Below are 20,752 nucleotides of genomic sequence, written 5' to 3' on the forward strand. Positions count from 1 at the left end.
AAAGTCCTCAGTACAGCCTCTTGAAGAAATGAAGATCTTAGATTAATTTTGGATTATTTTATAATTCTCTAATACTAAATATAAAAAATAAGCTCTATTTTCATAGTAAATTATGTTAATTTGTCCATTGCCTCTTCTTTTATCCTACTTTTTCCCCCCTAAATTTTTCTTTCTGTAGATTTCCTGATATTAGTTGCAAGCTCTCAAAACCATTCAATATGTTATGTCACAATATTGACTGTGGTATTAAAATCTTAGGACATTTATTTACTTCCTAAATACATGTAAGATATATTTATTTTTCAAACTAAAAATGTAAACATTAAAGTACCCATATCTTGATTATAAACATTCAGTGGACTTTAAAATGATAGTACAGCAGATGAAAGGGAATATTCACACATGGTCTATGCACTCTTCAGGCCCATCAATTGGGCCACCAATGTATCCTAGGCTTAAAGGGACTATAATCTCATTTTTCTTTTCCAAGAAGAAAAAGTATAATATCTTATGTTCTCTCAATAATAGTCAGTCAACCTTTTTTCAGTTGTGTCTGACTTTTCATGACCCCATTTGGGAATTTCTTGGCAAAAATAATGGAGTGGTTTTCCATTTCCTTCTCCAGCTCATTTTACTGATGAGGAAATTTAGGCAAATAAGGTTAAATTTCTTCTCCAGTGTCACACAGCTTGTAAGTGTCTGATACCAAATTTAATAAGTCTTCTGTTTTAATATTATTTATTTTTTTCAATTACATGAAAAGATGATTTTTTTATGTTCAGTTAAACATTTGGCTTTCAAATTTTTCTTCCTCCCTCCTTCCCTTTCCTGCCTAAAACAGTAAGCAATTTTATCTAAGGTCTTATTTGAACATAGATCTTCCTAATTCTGGTCCAGTGCTCTCTATCCATTGAACCACTTAGCATTTGTCTTGAGCTGCATCCTTCTAGGAATAGGGAGGTAAATTGTTAATTTATTAGTATGGCATTGATTGTCCATGTCAGGAATGTTGCAAAGAGATTTTGACACTTGTATAGGCAATTCATATAAATAATTTCTGCAATTCCTTTTAACTCAGTGTCAATGATTTTTTAATTTCATCAGACTATGAAAGTAATATTTAGGCCATAAAATAAATCATTTACTTAATATATTCTAAATACCTAAAAATTAATACCACTGAAATATCAAATATTACCAATCTTTCTGAGTCTCAGTTTCCTCCAATGTAAAATGAGGGAGTCAGACTAGGTGGCATTTAAGATTCTCTTAGTGCTATATGAACAGTTGCATAGGTCTTTTTTACTTGTCAAGGTTGAGCATTGCTGATAGGTGGTGTAATGAATCGAAGGTTGGGCTTGGAATTGGGAAAGTATGACTTTAAGTCTGACCTGTGAGACATACATAGTGTTTGTGTATCTGTGCATACATAGTGTTTGTGTATCTGTGGGCAAGATTAAATGATGTAATAATTGTCAAGGCCCAGTGTTTGGCCCATAGAGGGTACTATAGGGCAAATAGGTGGCTCAGAAGATAGAGCAACTGCCATGAAGTCAGGGAGACCTGAGTTCAAATCTAGCCTTAGACCTTAGCTGTGTGACCCTGGGCAAGTCACTTAAACTTTTTGCCTCAGTTTCTATAACTGTAAAATGAGCTGGAGAAGAAAATGGCAAACCACTCCAATATCTTTCCTAAGAAATCTCCAAATGGGATCACAACGGGTCAGAAATGACTCAACAATAATAACAGGTGCTACTTTATTTTTGTTATTATTATGCCATTTGACCTAAGTGTCCTATGTACTATTTTAAGCCTATAAATTGATGGATAGTTACTAAGCCTCACTGTTAGAAGTAATTCCCTCACTAAGCATGTTCTATATTGGTTGAATTACAACTATTGAAGAAAAAATACTTTGTTATTTGAAGATAATGCTTGATTAAATCTGCTTATATTTTTTTCAAATTTTGCATGTATAGTTATTGTGCCTTCAAATTGATAAGAAATCCGAATTATAGCTAGAATTTTATTCTGCACTGAACAATTGAAGTCTCCTTCTTAAATTCAATAATAAATTCATATTAGTTAAGCTCTTATAAATATGAGGCATCATAGTTAGGATCTCTCAAACACAGGCTCCAGAATTAGAAGATGTGGATTTGAATGTCTGCTCTGCTACTTTTTTCTTATTTGTCACTGGGCAAATTCCTTCATTTTGAGTATGTTTCTGTCTCTAAAATTAGGGACTAGGACCAGATGATCTTTGAAGTACCTTCAAGTTCTTCATTTTAAGGATCCAGTGTGTGCCTTCATTCTAATTAAGAAAAGAAACACTTTAATCTTTTGCTACGGAATATGCTTAAAATAAGACTTTTTTAATTATAACATTTCTCACATCTACAGATCATTTGAAATTTTGAATATATTTGGATGAAAAGTATTGAAACTAGTATGTGTTTATTAGGAAATCTCTCATTTAAAATTTCATTTTGGCAACTTAAATTGCTAAAGCTCATAACAACGGAGCAAATCTTTTCTTTGTAGAATTTTAGGAAAATAGGTTTTTGTTGTTATTTGTTTCAGACCTGCCCTGCACTTAATGAAGCTTAGGGCTCTGAGAGAGGCATCCAGGGAAGTATTTGCAGAAGGATCTGGACTTCCCTTTGATAGCATTGTCAAGGATTAAGCAAATATCCCAAACATTCTAGTTTCTGTCAAGAACCCTATAGAGAATCTGTCAGCCATTAATTTATATAAATCTTTTTGGAATGTTTGTAGTTAGTCTCCCTACTAGAATTTTAGAGATAGGAAACATTTTAGTTCACCTTAAGAATCATCTGTACAGAATTATGTTTAATTTTACTAAATACAGAAGTAATTAATTATATACATCATGGCTTAATTGTCTCTAGTGATAACTTCTGTGAAACATCAATAAAATGTGATGTTTTCACATCACACACATCCCAGAGCTGTGGTTTTCTTTGGAGTAGTTGTTTTCTTTCATTTTTCAGTTCAAGCCGATAAGCCAAAATAGATTTTTCTTTTCTTGTCTAAAGATACCCTAATGGAAAAAATGTGTTGTGTTTGGGAATTATAATAATAATGATAATATTAATAATAATAATAATAGCAAGAGCAACTGACATTTGTAAGTTGTTTTAAAGTTTGTAAAATAACTTTATAAAATGTTATCTCCATGAACTTTATTTCACACATTTTTTAAAATCCTAATATAATTTCCTTTTTTGTTATTCTGTGTAAAATAATTCTTTCTATTTCTTGTTCCATTGTGTAATTGCTTCTGGTTTTAATTCCAGAGATGATTAGTTGATATATCTAGAAAATCTAAATTCTTGTTCCTCTGGTTTTTAAGAAATGTGTCTCTCTGTTATTTGGGCACAGAGGTCTTAGTTTAGGTTAGTGCTTTAGGACACATATGCAATTTTCTGTTCTTTTTTTTTCTTAATATGGATTTGTAAACACTTGCACTCAATGTTGACTTGGCTTGGGTGCATTATCTGCCTGTCTTTCAAAGATCCTGCAGACTGGATGTGACCCATAATTTGTCTAAAATATAAAGGCTAGTCTTTTTCTTCAGAAGCAGAAATACAAATACATGGCAGAAATGGGGGATGTTTACATATTTCCTGCCTGTGGCTTATTCAAAAAATAGTTATTTAGCAGAATTGCATCAACTACAGGGAAGATTACAAAAGAAACATCATTCCTGAATTTATATATTACAAAACCAATTGAAAGGGAAAAGCATAAACAGAAAATTTAAAAAGAAATTAGGTGACAAAATATTTGGTTCTGGTGGGCAGTTCATTCACACTCCATTGTAGGAGCAGTTTTCCCTTCACCCCATACCTTTGCTGCTTAAGTGTGAAACTCTTATAGTAACTATGCTCTTCTCTAGCCAGGCAGAAGAATAAGGAGAAAGTACTAGAATCCATACCTCATAATGAAGAGCACTTGACTCAACCTTTTTTGAGCCATTAGGGAATGCTGTACTTAATGTCCATTTGTCATTTGTTTTATAGATTTTTTTTCTACGTTATTTAGAAAAGAGAAATAGTAACAGGGTTTTTCTCAATCATTATTTTTTTTCATTTATTTTTGGGGGTTTTTGCAAGGCAGTGAGTCAAGTGACTTGCTTAAAGTCACACAGCTAGGTAAATTATTAAGTGTCTGAGACTGGATTTTCAAGTCCTCCTGACTCCACAGCTGGTGTTCTATCCTGTACCACCTAACTGCCACTTTCCCAATTATTTTAATATTGAATTAGGAACATTCAGAATCATTCATTGCTAAACCTAATTAATGCTGTATAATTATCACATACAAAGTATCAATACTTCATATATATATATATATATATATATATATATATATATATATATATATATATATATATATATATATATATATATATATATATAGTATTGCACACTACTTTCAATTATAGATTGTATACCAAAGTTTCTCTAGTAATTAATGAAGAAAAAATAAAATTTAAATCATCTTGTAACATTATGGGATGGGGGAGGTTATAAAGGACAAAGAAAGATAAAATACTATTTAAAATTTTCTTTATTTTTTATTCTGTTTAAAAATCTGAGTCATTGGTAACTGCCATAAAAAGTAGTTTATTGAGTCTAATCACCAGAAACAGCATGGAAATCATATTTGCACATCATATAATATAGAAAGTGGACCTTGTTCATTCAATAACTGCCTATTATTTTTGTTGATAAAAAACTTGCCCTTATCAGAATTATTACCCAGAAATATTAATATCTCTTGTATTAATGAAATAATTGAACCAACATTATTTGATTTTAGAGAAAATTCTTTGTTTTTTTTCATCTTAAATCTTGAGTTCTCATATAGTTGCCAACACAGCAAGGTCAGCTCTTAAAAAGGTTTTGAAAATCATCTCCAGATTTTGGATTTAAGTGTAATCTTGTATTTTGTTCCCTTGGAAACAGGTTCTGAATGTTACTCCTAATGATGGCTTTGCCAAAGTGCATTATGGTTTTATCCTGAAGGCCCAGAATAAGATTGCTGAGAGCATACCTTATTTGAAGGTAAGTGTCACTGCTCTTATTTTTTCATCTTGAAATTCCTTAGAGTCATTTGGATACTCTTGGTACTCTTGGTTATGTGTTCTGGATGGATTGGCATGTACTCCACATAGATTGACATTTTCCTCTCTCTGTGGCGAGCTATCTTCTACTCTGGGACTGTCTCTAATTTTGTCAAACAAAACTCTAGTAGAATTTTTGTCATAAATATAACAATGATAATTATAAAAATGGTAGCAATAGAAATAGAATCTTTCTTTGATAATTCTTTTGTTTAGGGAATCCCTATGTAAGACAACACCTCTCCATGTTAGTCTTGAGAGAGAAATGTTAAGATAGCAGGTGGTGACTTAATCCGGGCAGTATATGTAAGGGGTCTTCCTGACTTTGAGACTGGCTTATAAGCTCCACTATGTGTACCTGATGCTCTCTCCCTAAGAAAGGAGATACTACAATTTTAAAAGAAGTCATCTCCTAAAATATGGAGAATTTAGAGTGCAATTCCTTGAAATTTTTATTCTTTTCTACTTTCCAGTTCTTCTTGCTTCTCATTTTTAGCTAACAGAAAATGAAGTCCTTGAAAGGAACACTTTTGTCATTTTTTTTGTTTTTATATCTCTGGCACTTAACCATGGAGCTTTGCAGATAGGAAGAGTTCAATCAATGATTGAATTGAAGTAGGAAAAATTGAGCAGAATAGTAACCAGAAAAGGCTACTGAATTTGGAGTAAAAAAAAAAAAACACTTAGTTTTGAATCTTGTTTATATAACTTAATATTAGTATGACCTTGGGCAAGTAAATTCATCTCACTGGATCTTAATTTCTTAAACTGTAAAATTGAAAGAGTTGAATAGGAAATACAATGATGTGATTTCTAAGGCTTTTTATACTTTTAAATCCTGTAGTTCTATTTTAAAAAAACGGCAATTGGTTAGGGAGAAACTCTTTTTCTAAGATCCAAATTTATTTCCATTTTGTTGCTTTTTTTTTTGGTGTAAGTGGTTTTATCAAAAGCTCAGCATGAATTTATTTCCAATGAAAAGAAATATATCTTTTGCTTGTCTCCATATCACTTCACACATTCTAAGAGTAATTAAGTATTTTGGTTCATGTATAATAGTTAAAGACTGGCTGATAGGGGAAGAAAAAGGGATTTGGCAGAAATACGACCAGAGAGGTCCTTTCCTGCAGAGAAGAACCTTAAATCTCTCAGAAAGGACTACAGGCTTAACTACATAATCACTCCCACAGAGAAGCATCTTCTTTACTTTATGACCAGCCTGAACCCTTAATAGTGATTGCCTTATTGTTAAGTTCTGGACTGTGATGTCTATTTTGTCCTGAGTTATAAATTTTGATTTGTAAACTAACTGCAAATTTGAATCTAGCTCTTAAATAGTGGTTGTGATTAGCCTTTTCTTTTCTTAGTTTGTTGTTCCTTACCTTAATAGATAAGGTAAATTTATTATTTAAACCTCTCAATTAAATATTACTGAGTTATATTTTGTTTTTTTACTTTTTTTTAACCAGGAAGGACTGGAATCTGGTGACCCTGGCACTGATGATGGGCGTTTTTATTTCCACTTGGGTGATGCTTTGCAGAGAGTTGGGAACAAAGAGGTAGTGATCTCCTTGACTCATTGTTTTCTTTTACAGAGAAAGTGGTAGAAAGTCAATTGTAGAAGAAGAAAAATTAAAAAAAAAATACTCCAGTAACTAGATCATAGAGTGGGTAGAGAACTGGACCAGAACCTAACAAAACCTGAATTCAAAAATCACTTCCGATACTTCCTTGCTCTGTGACCCTAGGCAAGTCATTTAACTTTTCTCTGCCTCAGTCCCTCATTTGTAAATATGAGGGAATAAAAACAGCACCTACCTTCCAAAATTGTATCAAATGAGATAATATTTATAAAAATGCTTTTTTATTTACATAAATGCTAAATTATTGTCAAGTTTATCAAGTGTTTATTAGGCATATTATAGTATGTAATTTAAATTAAGAGTCCTTTTCAATGTAACCCCGATATAAATTTTGAGAGTCCAGTTTTCCAAGAGAATTTATTTTCTCATATTTGACATCACAGTGTGTTACCAGGAAACTGGATGAGTAATCTCAGAGGGTTTCTCAAAGTGACATGGGAAGGTAGATATGGAAGGGAAACATTGTTTTGAAGTGAAAAGTGTGTGTCAATTAGCAAAAGAGGCAAAGTAATATTAATAGGAGCTGACATTTATATTGTCCTGAAATGTGACAAAGCATTTTATATACATTATCTCATGGCAAAGTTGCATCTGAAAATTTAAAAAAGAGACAAGATAGATAAAACTTAAAAGAAAACATCTTAAAATTTTCTATAGATTTGTTTTGAAAATATGCTATCACAACTTTATTATAAAAGTAAAAAGATGTATTTATCTATTAGGAAGGTTCTTTATTTTAAGCAATATCTTTATACATTTACTATTACAATTAATGGCATGATTATGCTCTGAAGTTTCTTGGTTCAGATGTTATGTGAATGTATATAGATGTAATTTCTGCTAGCTACTGTCAAAAAATATATGATAAAAAGCATGTTGAATGTTTCCTTTGTCATAATTACTTTTTTCTGAGTATGATGTCATTTTAATCATAAATTTTATTATTAATTGTGACAATTCTAATAGTAAGAAAAGTAAGGAAGAGTAGTGAAGATTGAACTAGATTAGGAGTCAGAAAGATTGGGGTTCAAATTCTACCCCAGACCTCATTAGCTGTGTGAGCCTAGGCAAATAATCTACAAAATGAGAGGGGGGGTGTTCACCCAGTGACCTCTAAGGTTCTTGCTGTACTTTTACAGTTCTCTGAAAAAACAATCTACACTGATTTCTAAAACAAATATGTGGAGCTACTCAGTCAGGGATCACTTCTTGAAAGTCAGTGGATTAAGGATCAAAGGAAGAAGCTGCTTCATTATTTAAAACAGTCAAATTTTTCATCTTTGGTGCAGATATAACTAAATGTAATATAGCTTTGATTTTCTAAAATGAATCAAAAGCATGGATCCAGTTGTGAATAATGGTGGTAAAAAATATCAAGGGGGCTTGTGATAGGAAATTTATCAACAAAAGACATAAACTGATTTGGGGTAATCAAGGTTTAGATAATTGATGCTATTTTCTGTACTTGTTTCTATTTTTCTGTATCTATTCCTACACAATAGTCCATTCTGACAGCTGAAATACCATGTGGTATTAGGAGTGAACTGAAAGAAGAGATTCAAAAGTGCCAACTAATAGGTATTTTAGACTTCTTCACAACTTTTGAGATGGAAATGACCCTCAGTTCCTTTGAATGACAGAGGCAAGATTTTGCCAACAGTTTCTGTCTGACATTGAATAAATGTCCATGCCTGATTGATATAAATGCATTTATCACACAAGACACATTTAATTTGTCTTTGAACATTATAGAAACCAAGACCAATGAAAGATACAGGAAATCTATGTTCTTTTTCACAGCTTGGTTGGAAAGAGCCTTTCGTTATCTCAATCATCAAACAAACAGACAACAACAACAAAAACCCCAGTTCTCTTCAAAAGCATTTGTTTAGATTTTAGGATGTGAATCTTTGGGTTTGATCTATAAACTAATTACCCCAATAAGAAAAGAAAAAGGAATTGCAAAGAGATCACAGGGAACCAATATACTAATACAAAAACAAAGACTTTTCTTACTTTTCTCTGAGATCTTTCTCTCCTTTATCAACTGCATGCAGATGACTTCCAATTCCATTCAAAAAGAATTTTTTTTAAGAACTATACGACGTATAAGACAATGCCCTAGTCATTGGAAATACAAAGATGAAAAGTCAAGTCAACAAATATTTATTGCCTGGCACCATAGTAAATATAGTAAGGGTAGAGACAAAGAAAAGTAAAAATATGGTCTCTGTCCTCATGAAGCCCATTTTGATGGAGAAAACAATATGCAAAGAACTCTGTGTATACAGTTAGAGTAAACTGAAGGCAATCTCAAAGGGAGAAGCTACTGGCATTGGAAGGTGGGGATGAAAAAGCATAGAATAAGGGAATGGAGTGGGACAATCAGTAATTTCCTCATTTGGCACATTGTTGTTGGTACATTGAAGTTGGCAGAGGGTATGTATAAGAAGAGTTGGAAGGGATCAGGTTATGCAGGGCCTTAAAAACCAAACAAGATTTTTTTTTTGTTTCTGGAGATTATAAGAACACAGACCATACCCTCAAGTAGTTTATAATCTTCAGGATCTTTATCACCAGCTTAGACCTCTATTCCAAATACCAGACATCTGTCACCACCTCCTTATGACAAGATCAGAGTTAAAATCCCACCCCTTCCACATATTACTACCATGACCTTGAGAAAGTCATTGAACCATTGGGCTAGTTTTCTTATCTTTCAAATGAGGGGGCCTGGTTAGATGGTCTCTAATGGTAATCTTATTACCATCTCTTTGATGTCTAAGCGGCATCTCAAATATAAGCTCTATTATAAATTGAGCTTACCTTTCTCACAAATTCTGCTATTTTTTCTGTCTTCAGAGTGTTTGTCAGTGTTATTTCCTTTCACTTAGCATCCCTTAATATTATCTAGAAATCTTTTTCCCCCTTCCCTTCTTCTCCCATATAACTACCTAGTCCTCCGTGGTATTTCATATTCATGCAGACTTCTATGTACAGAGACTTGTGCTAAGCCTTGGAGGAGATATACAGACACTGAAGAAGAAGCAGACTACTTTGGGGTGGATAGTCTGCCAGTTCCAGCATGCTAGGACAAATCCTCCTTCCCAGATGATAGGACTATTGTAAAAGCCTTCCTTGAAGACACTTCTAATAACTAATCTCTCCTTATGCATTGATCTGCTCATGTCACTTCTGGGTTCAAAACTCTGAAGTGACTCCTTATTGCCTACTGAATAAAACTTAGATTCTTTAACTTGGCATTGTGAACTTTTACAGTCTTGGCGGTATCCTCTGCCCAAATCTTTATGTCATATTGCTGTCCTCCTTTCCAGTTAGACTAGTATCCTTGTGTCCTTGAAGCTTTTTTAAAATAACTTTTCAATATATATGATTTCTCATTTGATCTTATATAATTTATTTTGTGGATTCAAAAACATTATTCTGAGGAATTGTGACATGCAAAAAGTTTAAAAATCAAAGCCCTTGGGGTGGCTAGGTGGCACAGTGGATAGAGCACTGGCCCTGGAGTCAGGAGTACCTGAGTTCAAATCCGGCCTCAGACACTTAATAATTACCTAGCTGTGTGGCCTTGGGCAAGCCACTTAAGCCCATTGCCTTGCAAAACCCCCCCCAAAAGAAATCAAAATTCTCAAATCCCCTGCATTTCCTGTTTGTGGACCTTTACATATCCACTGAAGTCTTACTCTGATAACCTCCAAGACAAACTAGGTTGTTGAAGGCTCTAGGATCAGGCTGAAAGTTCTATCAGGTCATACCAATTTGGAAGATGGTAACCACTTCTGGCCAAGGAGAAACTATATTCATTTTCTGTTGACCAGTCTAATTAAGCTTAGAGAAATTGGCCACAGCCACATAAATTTTTAACCACAGCAGTTCTCTAAAACTATCTATTAAATCATGTAAAAGTTTCATTAATTATCATGGAGGGAATATTTTTACCAATGAAATCACAAATTTTTAAGGTTTTGAACTATTCACCGTGTTGATTTCCCTTTTCCTTCAAAGTCCAATTTAAATACTACCTGTGCTACAAAGCTTTTGTCCTCTAGTGAATAATGATATTTCTCATTCTGACCTCATGTAGTTTTTTTATGCCTCACTCATGCACTCAATATATATTTATATGTTCATGTTCTTATTTTATATCATAATTATGCTTACATATCTCCTTATTAGACTATATTTAATATTTCCTTATTAGAATATAAGCTCGTATCTCCCTATTAAAAATATAAGCTCCAGGAGGACTGAGGGACTGAGTATAATTCATCTTTGTATTTCCCTGCCATGCTGCTCTGCACATAGTAATGTGTCGAGTAAAATCTGATATATAGAATGATCCAAAAGCTCTTAAAGCTTAAACATACTCTAAGACTTAAGGACACCATATATTAAATTGAATGGGAAACACCAGAAACCATGAAATGTATTCTATATGTGCACCAATTCATGAATGTGAATTATGGACTAAACCATCATTGTTGATACTGCATTTTTAGAAAATCACATGATTTTTATGTTACCTGATATATAGACTATGATATTTACTGAATAGCCATTTGGTGTCAGCCAGTTAACTAAATGGAATGTGACCCTGTGAACTGAGTCTTTATATTTTCCTGGTAAATATACTTTTTGGAATGAATGTGAGCCTGGATCCTATGATACAAAACAGGCAGTGAGTGTTGTAGACCTGTTTCCCCCATTCAGGTGCTATCTCATGTAGGAAGTAAAACCTAGGTTTTTTGCTAGTGTGACCAATCCTGCCAGGATCCATGGAAACCCATATAATTATTCACACTAGTGGCAAAGTATTCATAAATGTTTCATTAAAAAGGGACTCTGAATTAATGTATAAAGAATTCAGCAAACATCCATTAATTACCATTTGCAATGTACTATGAAAGAAGATGAGTATATTGAAACAAAAAAATAATAATAATAACCCTTGCCCTCAACCAGCTAGTTGTATGAAGGAGGGAAGAAAAGGAAGTATACAATATATAATAAATAAAATATAAATAAAACCAAGGCTGTTGTGTTAGGGTGGGAGGAATCAAAACTGAGGTAAAATAGAGAGACCAGAATGACTTTGGGCAGCTTGGGTAGAATGCCAAGCCTGAAGTCAGAAAGACTTCAGATCCTGCCTTAGAAACTTATTAACCGTGTGACCCTGGGCAAGTCACTTAACCCTATTTGTCTCACCTGTAAAATGAACTGGAGAAGAAAATTGCAGATCACTCCACTATCTTTACTAAGAAAACTCCAGGGGCAGCTAGGTGGCACAGTGGATAGAGCACCGGCCCTGGGGTCAAGGAATACCTGAGTTCAAATCTGACCTCAGACACTTAATAATTACCTAGCTGTGTGGCCCTGGGCAAGCCACTTAATAACCCCATTTCCTTGCAAAACAACAACAACAACAACAACAACAACAAAACAAAACACACAACTAAGAAAACTCCAAATGAAGTATGAAAGGACTGAATACCTACAAAATGACTTCACATAGAAGTTAGGGATTCTGAGATAAAGTTGTGAGGAGGAAGTCCATTTCAGGGATAGGTGCCATCCCATGTAAAAACATGGAAGCCAGGGGTTTAACGTGAACTCCACAGGAAGCTTAGTATTATAGTGTGTATGACATGGAGTCAGAAATACTTGAGGTCAAACTATACTTAAGACAATTCCTACCTGTGTGGCCTGTGCCACAAGTATCTTAAAAGTCTCTTAATAACACATGTTCACAGGGTTGTTGTAAGGATAAATAAGTTTAAATCTGTCTATCTATCCATCTGTATCTATGTCTATGTCGTATTTTACAAACTTTAAATATAGATGCTAACTATTGTTTTTTTTAATGTTGTTATCATTATTATTTTCAGAGAATAGCTAGTCAGCCAGTTTGATTTTATCTGAAAGGGAATCAGGCCACAAAGAGAGATATGAATATAATAATAATAATAATAATAATAATAATATCTAACATTCTATATGGTATTTACAATTTGCTAGGCAGTGTACTAAGCACTTGATAATTATTATCCCCCCCTTTTTTTTTTAGATTTTTGCAAGGCAAACGGGGTTAAGTGGCTTGCCCAGGGCCACACAGCTAGGTAATTGTTAAGTGTCTGAGACCGGATTTGAACCCAGGTACTCCTGACTCCAAGGCCGGTGCTCTATCCACTATGCCACCTAGCCGCCCCTTATTATCTCCTTTGATCCTCACAACAAGCCTGGGAGTCATATGCTAATATCATTTCCTTTTTACAAATGAAGAAAATGGGGCAAACAGAAGTTAAGTGACTTGACTAGGATAGCACAGTTACTAAGTGTCTGAGGTCAAATTTGATTCAGATCTTGACTCTAGGCCCAGGACTCTATCCACTGTACTACCTAGCTATTAAGGGTTTTAAGTGCCAAACTGAGAAGTTAGTATTTTATTTTAGATATGGTACAGAGGCTAGAAGATTCTTATATAAGACTTTGCTTTTAGAATATTAATTTTGCACTTTATGTAGATGATAGATGGGAGAGACTGAATTAAGAGAATGAGACAGATTTGAAAGTTGTTGATAAAGAAATAAGATTTGGCAACTGAGTAATATGTGGGGTGAATGTGAATTAAGTTGAGGAAGATTATAAGTTGCAAATTTGGATGTCTGGAAAGATGGAAAACTTGAGAAAAATAGGAAAGTTGGGAAGACAGCTTGATAGGAAACTGTTTTGGTTTTGTTGAATTTTAGAATTGGCCATTGGAAATTCGGAACTGGATGTCAGGAAAGAGATTAGGGCTGCATGTGTGTGTATATGTGTGTGTGTGTGTGTGTGTATATATATGAGATATCTACATAGAGAAGTTAATTGTACCCAAGGAAGTGTTGTTTGTGTGTTTCTGTCTCTGTGTGTGTGTGTGTGTGCGTGTGTGTGTGTGTGTGTGTGTGTGTGTGTGTGTGTGTGTATGAGAGGGAGAGGGGAGAGAGAGAGAGGAGAGAGGAGAGGGGAGGAGAGGAGAGGAGAGGGGAGGGAGAGGGAGATAAAGACAAAGAACAGATATGTGCCAGGCATTTGGGACTCCCTATTTAAAATCTTATTTTTCTATTTTTGGTGTCAAGGAAGCTTTTCTTTTACTTTTTTTCCATAGTAAAAATATCATGTAAAAATAGATCCCTAGTGATTCAAAATTAATGTGCCATCAGATTTTTAATGTTATAATTATTTATTATTTAAATGTTTTAATTGTTATTAATTATTATATAGTTGTTTCTTGTTACTTTTTATTAGTTAAAACAATAAAAATAAGGGAAACAAGTCTCAAATGTTAGACAAATATTGTTAGAATGAAAAATGCTCTTTAATTTTTTTTATTAAATTTCACAGATGAAAGCCTGAAATGAATTCTACTTTCATGTAAAATGTTATTAAAGCTCTCCCTAATAATTATCTTTGCAAGTTTAATGGTACTTTTGACCTAAATATGTGGACAAGGACAACAATCAAGACTTACTGAAATGAATTTCACCTAATCTCAAATATTTTGCTATTCTAATTCCTAGCATGTGTGTGTGTTTGTATGAATATAAAATATGATATTCCCTTTGAAGGTGAAACCATATTAATACAAATTAAAAATGAACAGATTAGTTTTTCTTCCTAAGAAGTACCTTCCTTAATTAATTTTTTTCTAACTTATCTATAAACTTAAGTTGGAAATTTGATTTTAAAAGTATCAGCATGTGAAGGTCAACATAGATGTAATAATTCATATATTCAGGTGAAGCAAACAATTTATTACAGATATTGTAAAATGATGGAATTGTGATAACTGGAAGGATAAGAATTAAATAAGTTAAGTAGACATACTTTATAATGTGACCAAAGCTATGGAAGGTACACTGCATAAGAAACATATGGAACGGACTTCTTTGAGAACATATGGAGACACCACCATTCAAAAGGGGACATATGGAAAAGCATACTTTCCAGACAGCTGTCTTTGAGAAGACTAGTTGTCTCCAAAACACATTGTATCATGTTACAATTATCTTGGAGTCACAAAATGGTTCCCCTTATGTCAGAAGAAGGGGGGGGGGGAAGAGAAGGGAGTAAGCATTTATATAGACTCTCCTATGTTCCATGAACTCCCTTTCTTATTCTTAGATACATTAATATTGTCTGTATAGAAACTTTTCAGTTACAAGTTCTCTCTTCTGTTAGAGATGCAGTTATGTTCCTTCAGTCCTTTAGTTTAACCTATTTTCAAAATTTCCCTGTCTTCCTCACCCCTGATCCTCCATTCTTTTCTTTTTTAGTTTTTTTTTTTTTTTTTGGTAAGGCAAATGGGGTTAAGTGGCTTGCCCAAGGCCACATAGCTAGGTAATTATTAAGTACCTGAGGCAGGATTTGAACTCAGGTACTCCTGACTCCAGGGCCGGTGTTCTATCCATTGAGCTACCTAGCCGCCCCCTCCATTCTTCTTTGATATTTCTCCTTCCTCTCCTCCCCTTCAATCCTTAGTCATTAGTTTTAAAATTCCATTTTTGAGAATCCAAAAAAGAATTTCTTTCACTTTCACTATTTATTTTTTCTTTCTGTTTACCCTAGATCATCATTCTCAATATCTATGACCTCTGTAAATCATTGGTCTTTCTCTTTTCTCTGTATTCTTCAAACAATCAAAGTTTCCAAGGCTTTTGTTATAGAATAACTTGATTTTGATCTTGGGATTTAGGTTTTTCCCTCAAGGCACTTTTGGCCATTTTTCTTGTAGGACTTGTCCCATCTTTTCCCATTTTTCTAGTATACTTCATTTCCAGAGCAATACCAATTATTGCAGGTGATAAAGGACATTGCCTTGGGATAGGACTTCCCCCACTGAGACCATGCTTGGCTATGTAGCTCACCACTAAATATATGCCTTCTTGTTGATATTTTTTCCTACATTTGCCTGGAAATTTCCTCCCTGTGTCATTATTCTCCCATTCTTTCAGGTGCCATTTGTCCCCTGGGGTTCATTTCCCACCTCCCAGGACCAGTAGAATTTTCAAGCATCAGATCTCCCAGGCTTAATCTTATAACTCCTTTCACCACTGATCATCTGTCTTTACTCCTAGAAACATTCATCAGTGGAACCCTTTCTCACCTCCAAATTGAAGCTTCTTTCCTGTTCCCACCCTTTCAATCTCCCCACCCTCCTCAATCCCCCAATCCATTCTGCTGTAAACTCTAATCTTTCTGAGACCTCAGAAGTCTCTTTCTGTGCATTGCTAGATTTGACCTTGGCATCTCACTCATTCTTCTCTATCCCCCTTCTTACCCTTCTTTTATATACCTTTCCATGTAGCGTAATCTCCCCAAAGAAATAGTCACCTTCATCCCTGTCTCCCTTTGTACATTTAGAAAGAAGTCTCTTGGGTGGGGGGAGGGAATTAAGATTAGGGGAAAAATTGTAAAACTCAAAAATAAATAAAATCTTTAATGGAAAAAAAAAGAAAGAAGTCTCTTCCTAGATTCTCTGATGTCCCTCTGTTACTATCACTGTTCTTGCCTGCTGCATTTATTTCTTCCAAGTATTTCTGTTTCAGGTCATTTCTGATTTTCTTTCTAATAATGTTTCAAATTTTTTTATATTATTCAAAATTCATCTTGTGCCCTGTATGGTTAGAATCAGATTTGCAGGATAGGTCACTCTGGACTATATCCTGAGCTCCATTGGTCTTCCATTCTCCTCTTTATTCTAGTGGATGAGAATAGTTTGGCCTTATTAAATGTCTTTTCTTTTGATTTTAAAATCTTTCTTCTAATGGCTTGAAGAATTTGTTTCTGAATCTAATTGTTAAACATTTAGCACTAGGAGTCTTGGATTATAGAAAGGTATTTTTCTAGAGGCAATTTGTGAATTCTTTCAATTATAATTTTGTTTTCTATGTTTAGAAGTTCCAGTTTCTTCTATTTTTTTTCCCCTTCATTGTGGTGTTAAGATTTTTGTTTTATTTTTGTGGTTGTTTGAGCCTTTTGTTTTTCTTCTGGTAAACCTATAATCCTTAGGTTATCTTTGTGTATAAAGTTCAAATCCAGTATGTTTTGTTTGCATAGTGACCATTTTACCTTTTAATATTTTTTTTATTTCTTCTTCTAGGTTGTCTTTCATTTCTGTGTTTATTGTTCTCTCTTGAGGCTTGCCATTGAAAATTCAAGTTTTTCTATTCTGTTCATTATTTTTGATGTTGAAGACATAAATTATTTTATTATAATTCCCATTTTGCTTTTAAACCTCTCAGGAGCAGCATGTGCTGTGGTCCCATGTTCTCCTCTAAGTTCACAAGTTCTTCTGCCTTGTCTACCGCTTCGTTTTGTACTGTCTGTTCTTAGATGTCTGAACTACTTTACTTAGATCTGGAGGCCATATTTCTCTCCACCACAAATGTTTTTTTCCTATTAATTTGTCCATTTATGTTCCGTATTTCATAGTATTGTTCTTTCTGAAAATTTTGGGACTTACAGTCTTTTTGACCACTTATTTTCTTTATCATTCACTTCCTGACTCCAGTCTGATTGTGGTTTTTCTTGGTGGCTGAATCTCAAATTGTCTCAGCCTTCTCCCACATTAGAAAATTCATAGTCCCCCAACCTAACTTTTGGGTGGTTGGAATTGGACCCAGTTGGAGTCTGTGCTTTTCAACTGATGAGTCTTACATGCAGGCAGAGTAACTCGGGGGGCCGTCCCACTCCCTCTCAGTTCTCTGATCCAACCCTGGCAATTCAGAGTTTTATAGTCTTAATGCCTTTCAGGTTGCAGCCCCAGAAAACTTCTGTTTCTGAGACTGTGACCAAACTGATTGTTAAGACCCAAAGTTCTACAACCTGAAGCTTGGAGTCTCCCCACAGCAACAGAAAGAGTGGGGATGAGAGATTGGAGTGAATTTTCAGTAAGGTTATGCCTGTCCTTGGGTCTGCGCATATACTTTTGATGTTGGTAATGTAAGAAGTGGAGGAAGGGTTCTGAATAAGTGGAGAGTAAGTCAATGTCAATTCTAATATTGGGGTTTTTTTAAAACTTCTTTTGGATTCTGGGTGTCCTGGACCATGGAAACAGCTGGATTTGCTTTAATTGTCAGTGCAGACTTTCTCTTGAATAGGTTTGAGAGGCTGTGGAGAGCAGAGAAAATGTCTAGTCCACCAATTTGATGTTTGACTTTAATTTTTTTTTCAATAGCATTTGATCAGGTGTTTGAAAATATATATATACTTTATTCTTTTTTCTTTTTCTAATTTTTCAGGCATACAAATGGTATGAACTTGGACACAAGAGAGGTCATTTTGCATCTGTTTGGCAGCGTTCACTTTACAATGTAAATGGACTTAAAGCTCAACCTTGGTGGACTGCAAAAGAAACTGGTTATACTGAGTTAGTGAAGGTGAGTACCAGTGTCCACTTAATCACAGATTACATGTGATCTCAAGAAAGGAATGCCTCCAGTTTTGTAACATGAGGCTGGAAGAGCCAATGAGATAAAGACAAATCGCTGAATCAAAATTCAACTATTTAAAGATGTCTTCATTGTGAAACATAACACACTGCTATTTTTTCCCATTTTTTGAAAAAAATATATATACACACATGGACATACAACATTCTTGAAGAACCCATATTTGCTATTAATTGAAGAGAGCATGTGCAAGACATTATGGGCAGGAAGGGAAGCACTTTCAGTGATCTCAGGCAAGACCCATTTTCTTGAATTAAGTGTCTGTTCTTGCCAGACCCTGTGCCAAACAACAAATGAAACAATTTCAACTCAGAATGAATTTGCCTCCTAATGAAGGAAACAAGTTCCTATTTGAGTATGTTTAAAACAAATGTAAAGAGACTACATAAAGGTAAAACTCAAATAGTACAATGCAAGAAAGTTTGAGAGGGAGAGCACTAGCAATTGAAGGGATTAGAAGAGGCTTCATGTAGAAAGTGATGCTTGAACTGAGTCTTCACAGAAAAAATGTGATTCCTTGAAGAAGAAATGAGGATTCCATGTTTGGACTTTGCTTATTGACTGAATATCTGGGAAGACTTAGGTCCTTGGAAGTTGGTGACTTTGTTCTCAGTAGTTATCTTTTTTCTCTAATCACTTTTATCTGATCCTTGAAAATTTTCACAGAATTTGCAAATATAATAACATACACTTATAGGCATATATAAGACTCTTAACTGTCTGATTATAAACTAAATATTCCACATTCTGCCTTGATGTACAATTATACAAATAAGATTTAATTTGATGTAATTAATAATTGATTTGTTAAAATAAAATATTTTCTACCCTGTAAGTACCCAAACTTACTATTTTTTATCAGATTAAACCTAAAGTCCATAGCTTCCTCATCATACAAGGCTATTTTTTCCTAGGGCAGCTAGGTGGCACAGTAAATAGAGCACTGGCTCCAAATTCATGATGATCTGAGATTAAACTCAGCCTCAGATACTTACTTAGCCATGCACCTTTCACTTGACCCTAATTGCCACCAAAAAAATCACCATCAACAACAATAGCTACTTTTTTCCTCTCAGCTCTCCCCAACTTCAACTTCATCTCAGGTAACTCTTTCATAGGACTTTGAGGGAGTGAGTATATCCTTAACCTGTTATAACTGACTAATGCATCATTAAAGAGAGCATATCCATGGCTAGGTAAACTGATAGATTGTGGCAGTTCTTTAGGCTTTAGGAAGTCATCTTCTTGGGTTTGAATCTGACCTCAAACACTTACTAGCTGTGTGACCCTGGGAAAGTTTCTTAACTCTTTTTGCCTTAGTTTCTTTAGTTATAAAATGAACTAGAGAAGAAAATGGCAACTTTCTCCAGCATCTTTGCTGTGAAAATCTCAAAAGGGGTCAGGAAGAGTTGTACACAAAATAAAAATGACTAAACAACAACAAGGGGAAGTTGGCTAAAAAAATAACAAAGTGATTAATTGGCACAGTGTTCTCTTCCTGAAGATTACTGTTTAAGGGATTCTCTTATAAACAGTTTAAACTTTTTTTAAAAAATAGCTAATCACTAACGTTAGTCACTTAAAACTGACATTTACTATTAAGCTTACTTGATTATGGGAGCTTTACTGGTTAGGGCAAGGAAATACTTCTCTTCAGCCTTGCCAATCAAATGACCATTTCCAAATTCTATTTCCACCAGCGCAAAATGGCACTCAGACTCAACTTATGTGAACCCCTGCCTGTGAAAGTTCTATATTATAAGGGGGGAAAAGGTAGGAGTATTAATTAATGAGAATGGCCTAATACCAAATTCCCTAATATTAATTTTATTTTTGAAATTCAGAGCTGTATAATTTTCTAACGAGCTATATATGTAATGGTATTATTTTTTTCAAATTGACTTGTGGCTTTTAAAACTATATATGTATATATTCATGCATATATACATAATACATAGGTATGTATGCTTATAATTAAAGTGTACACGTACACACACACACACACACACACACACACACACATATACACACGCATGAGTTATGGGCTTTTAAAACTGACCACTGGCCCAGAACCACCATAACAGGAGACAATCTGGTGTAAGAAGAAACCAGGGTAATAATTAACCATTTATGGGACAGATAATGTTGGACAAGGATGCCACACTAAGGTAAACCTTTAGTAACAATTATCTTGATGTTGGCACTTGAGTGATTGCTGATTAGTCAGTCCCAGGGATCTGTTTTCTGAGGAAACAAAAAGAGAGCAATGTTTTTAGAGCATGGGAATATGTTAAATGAATGGTTCAGGACAAAGACACTTACTCTGGCATCAGAGGTATGATGAGTGCAAACTCTACCTCTATTGCTTGCTACTTCTGTGATCTTGGACAAACCATCTAACCTCCCTAGGACTCAGTTTCCTTATCTGTTTAGTAACAGACCAG

At 34.3% G+C, this 20,752-nt stretch overlaps 1 protein-coding gene across 7 annotated transcripts in view; it reads left to right on the top strand.

The window, feature by feature from the left end:
- The window catches only part of ASPH (aspartate beta-hydroxylase), a 263,106-nt gene that overhangs the window by 202,478 nt on the left and 39,876 nt on the right, over positions 1-20,752 (top strand). For all 7 annotated transcript variants that reach the window (XM_074207742.1, XM_074207741.1, XM_074207743.1 and 4 more), the window contains 3 exons: positions 4,995-5,093; positions 6,622-6,711; positions 18,099-18,236. In XM_074207742.1, coding sequence (XP_074063843.1) covers positions 4,995-5,093; positions 6,622-6,711; positions 18,099-18,236 — 327 coding nt within the window. The remainder of the gene's footprint in view (positions 1-4,994; positions 5,094-6,621; positions 6,712-18,098; positions 18,237-20,752) is intronic.

Source organism: Macrotis lagotis, chromosome X, assembly GCF_037893015.1.
Source record: "Macrotis lagotis isolate mMagLag1 chromosome X, bilby.v1.9.chrom.fasta, whole genome shotgun sequence".
NCBI classification, from domain to species: domain Eukaryota; kingdom Metazoa; phylum Chordata; class Mammalia; order Peramelemorphia; family Peramelidae; genus Macrotis; species Macrotis lagotis.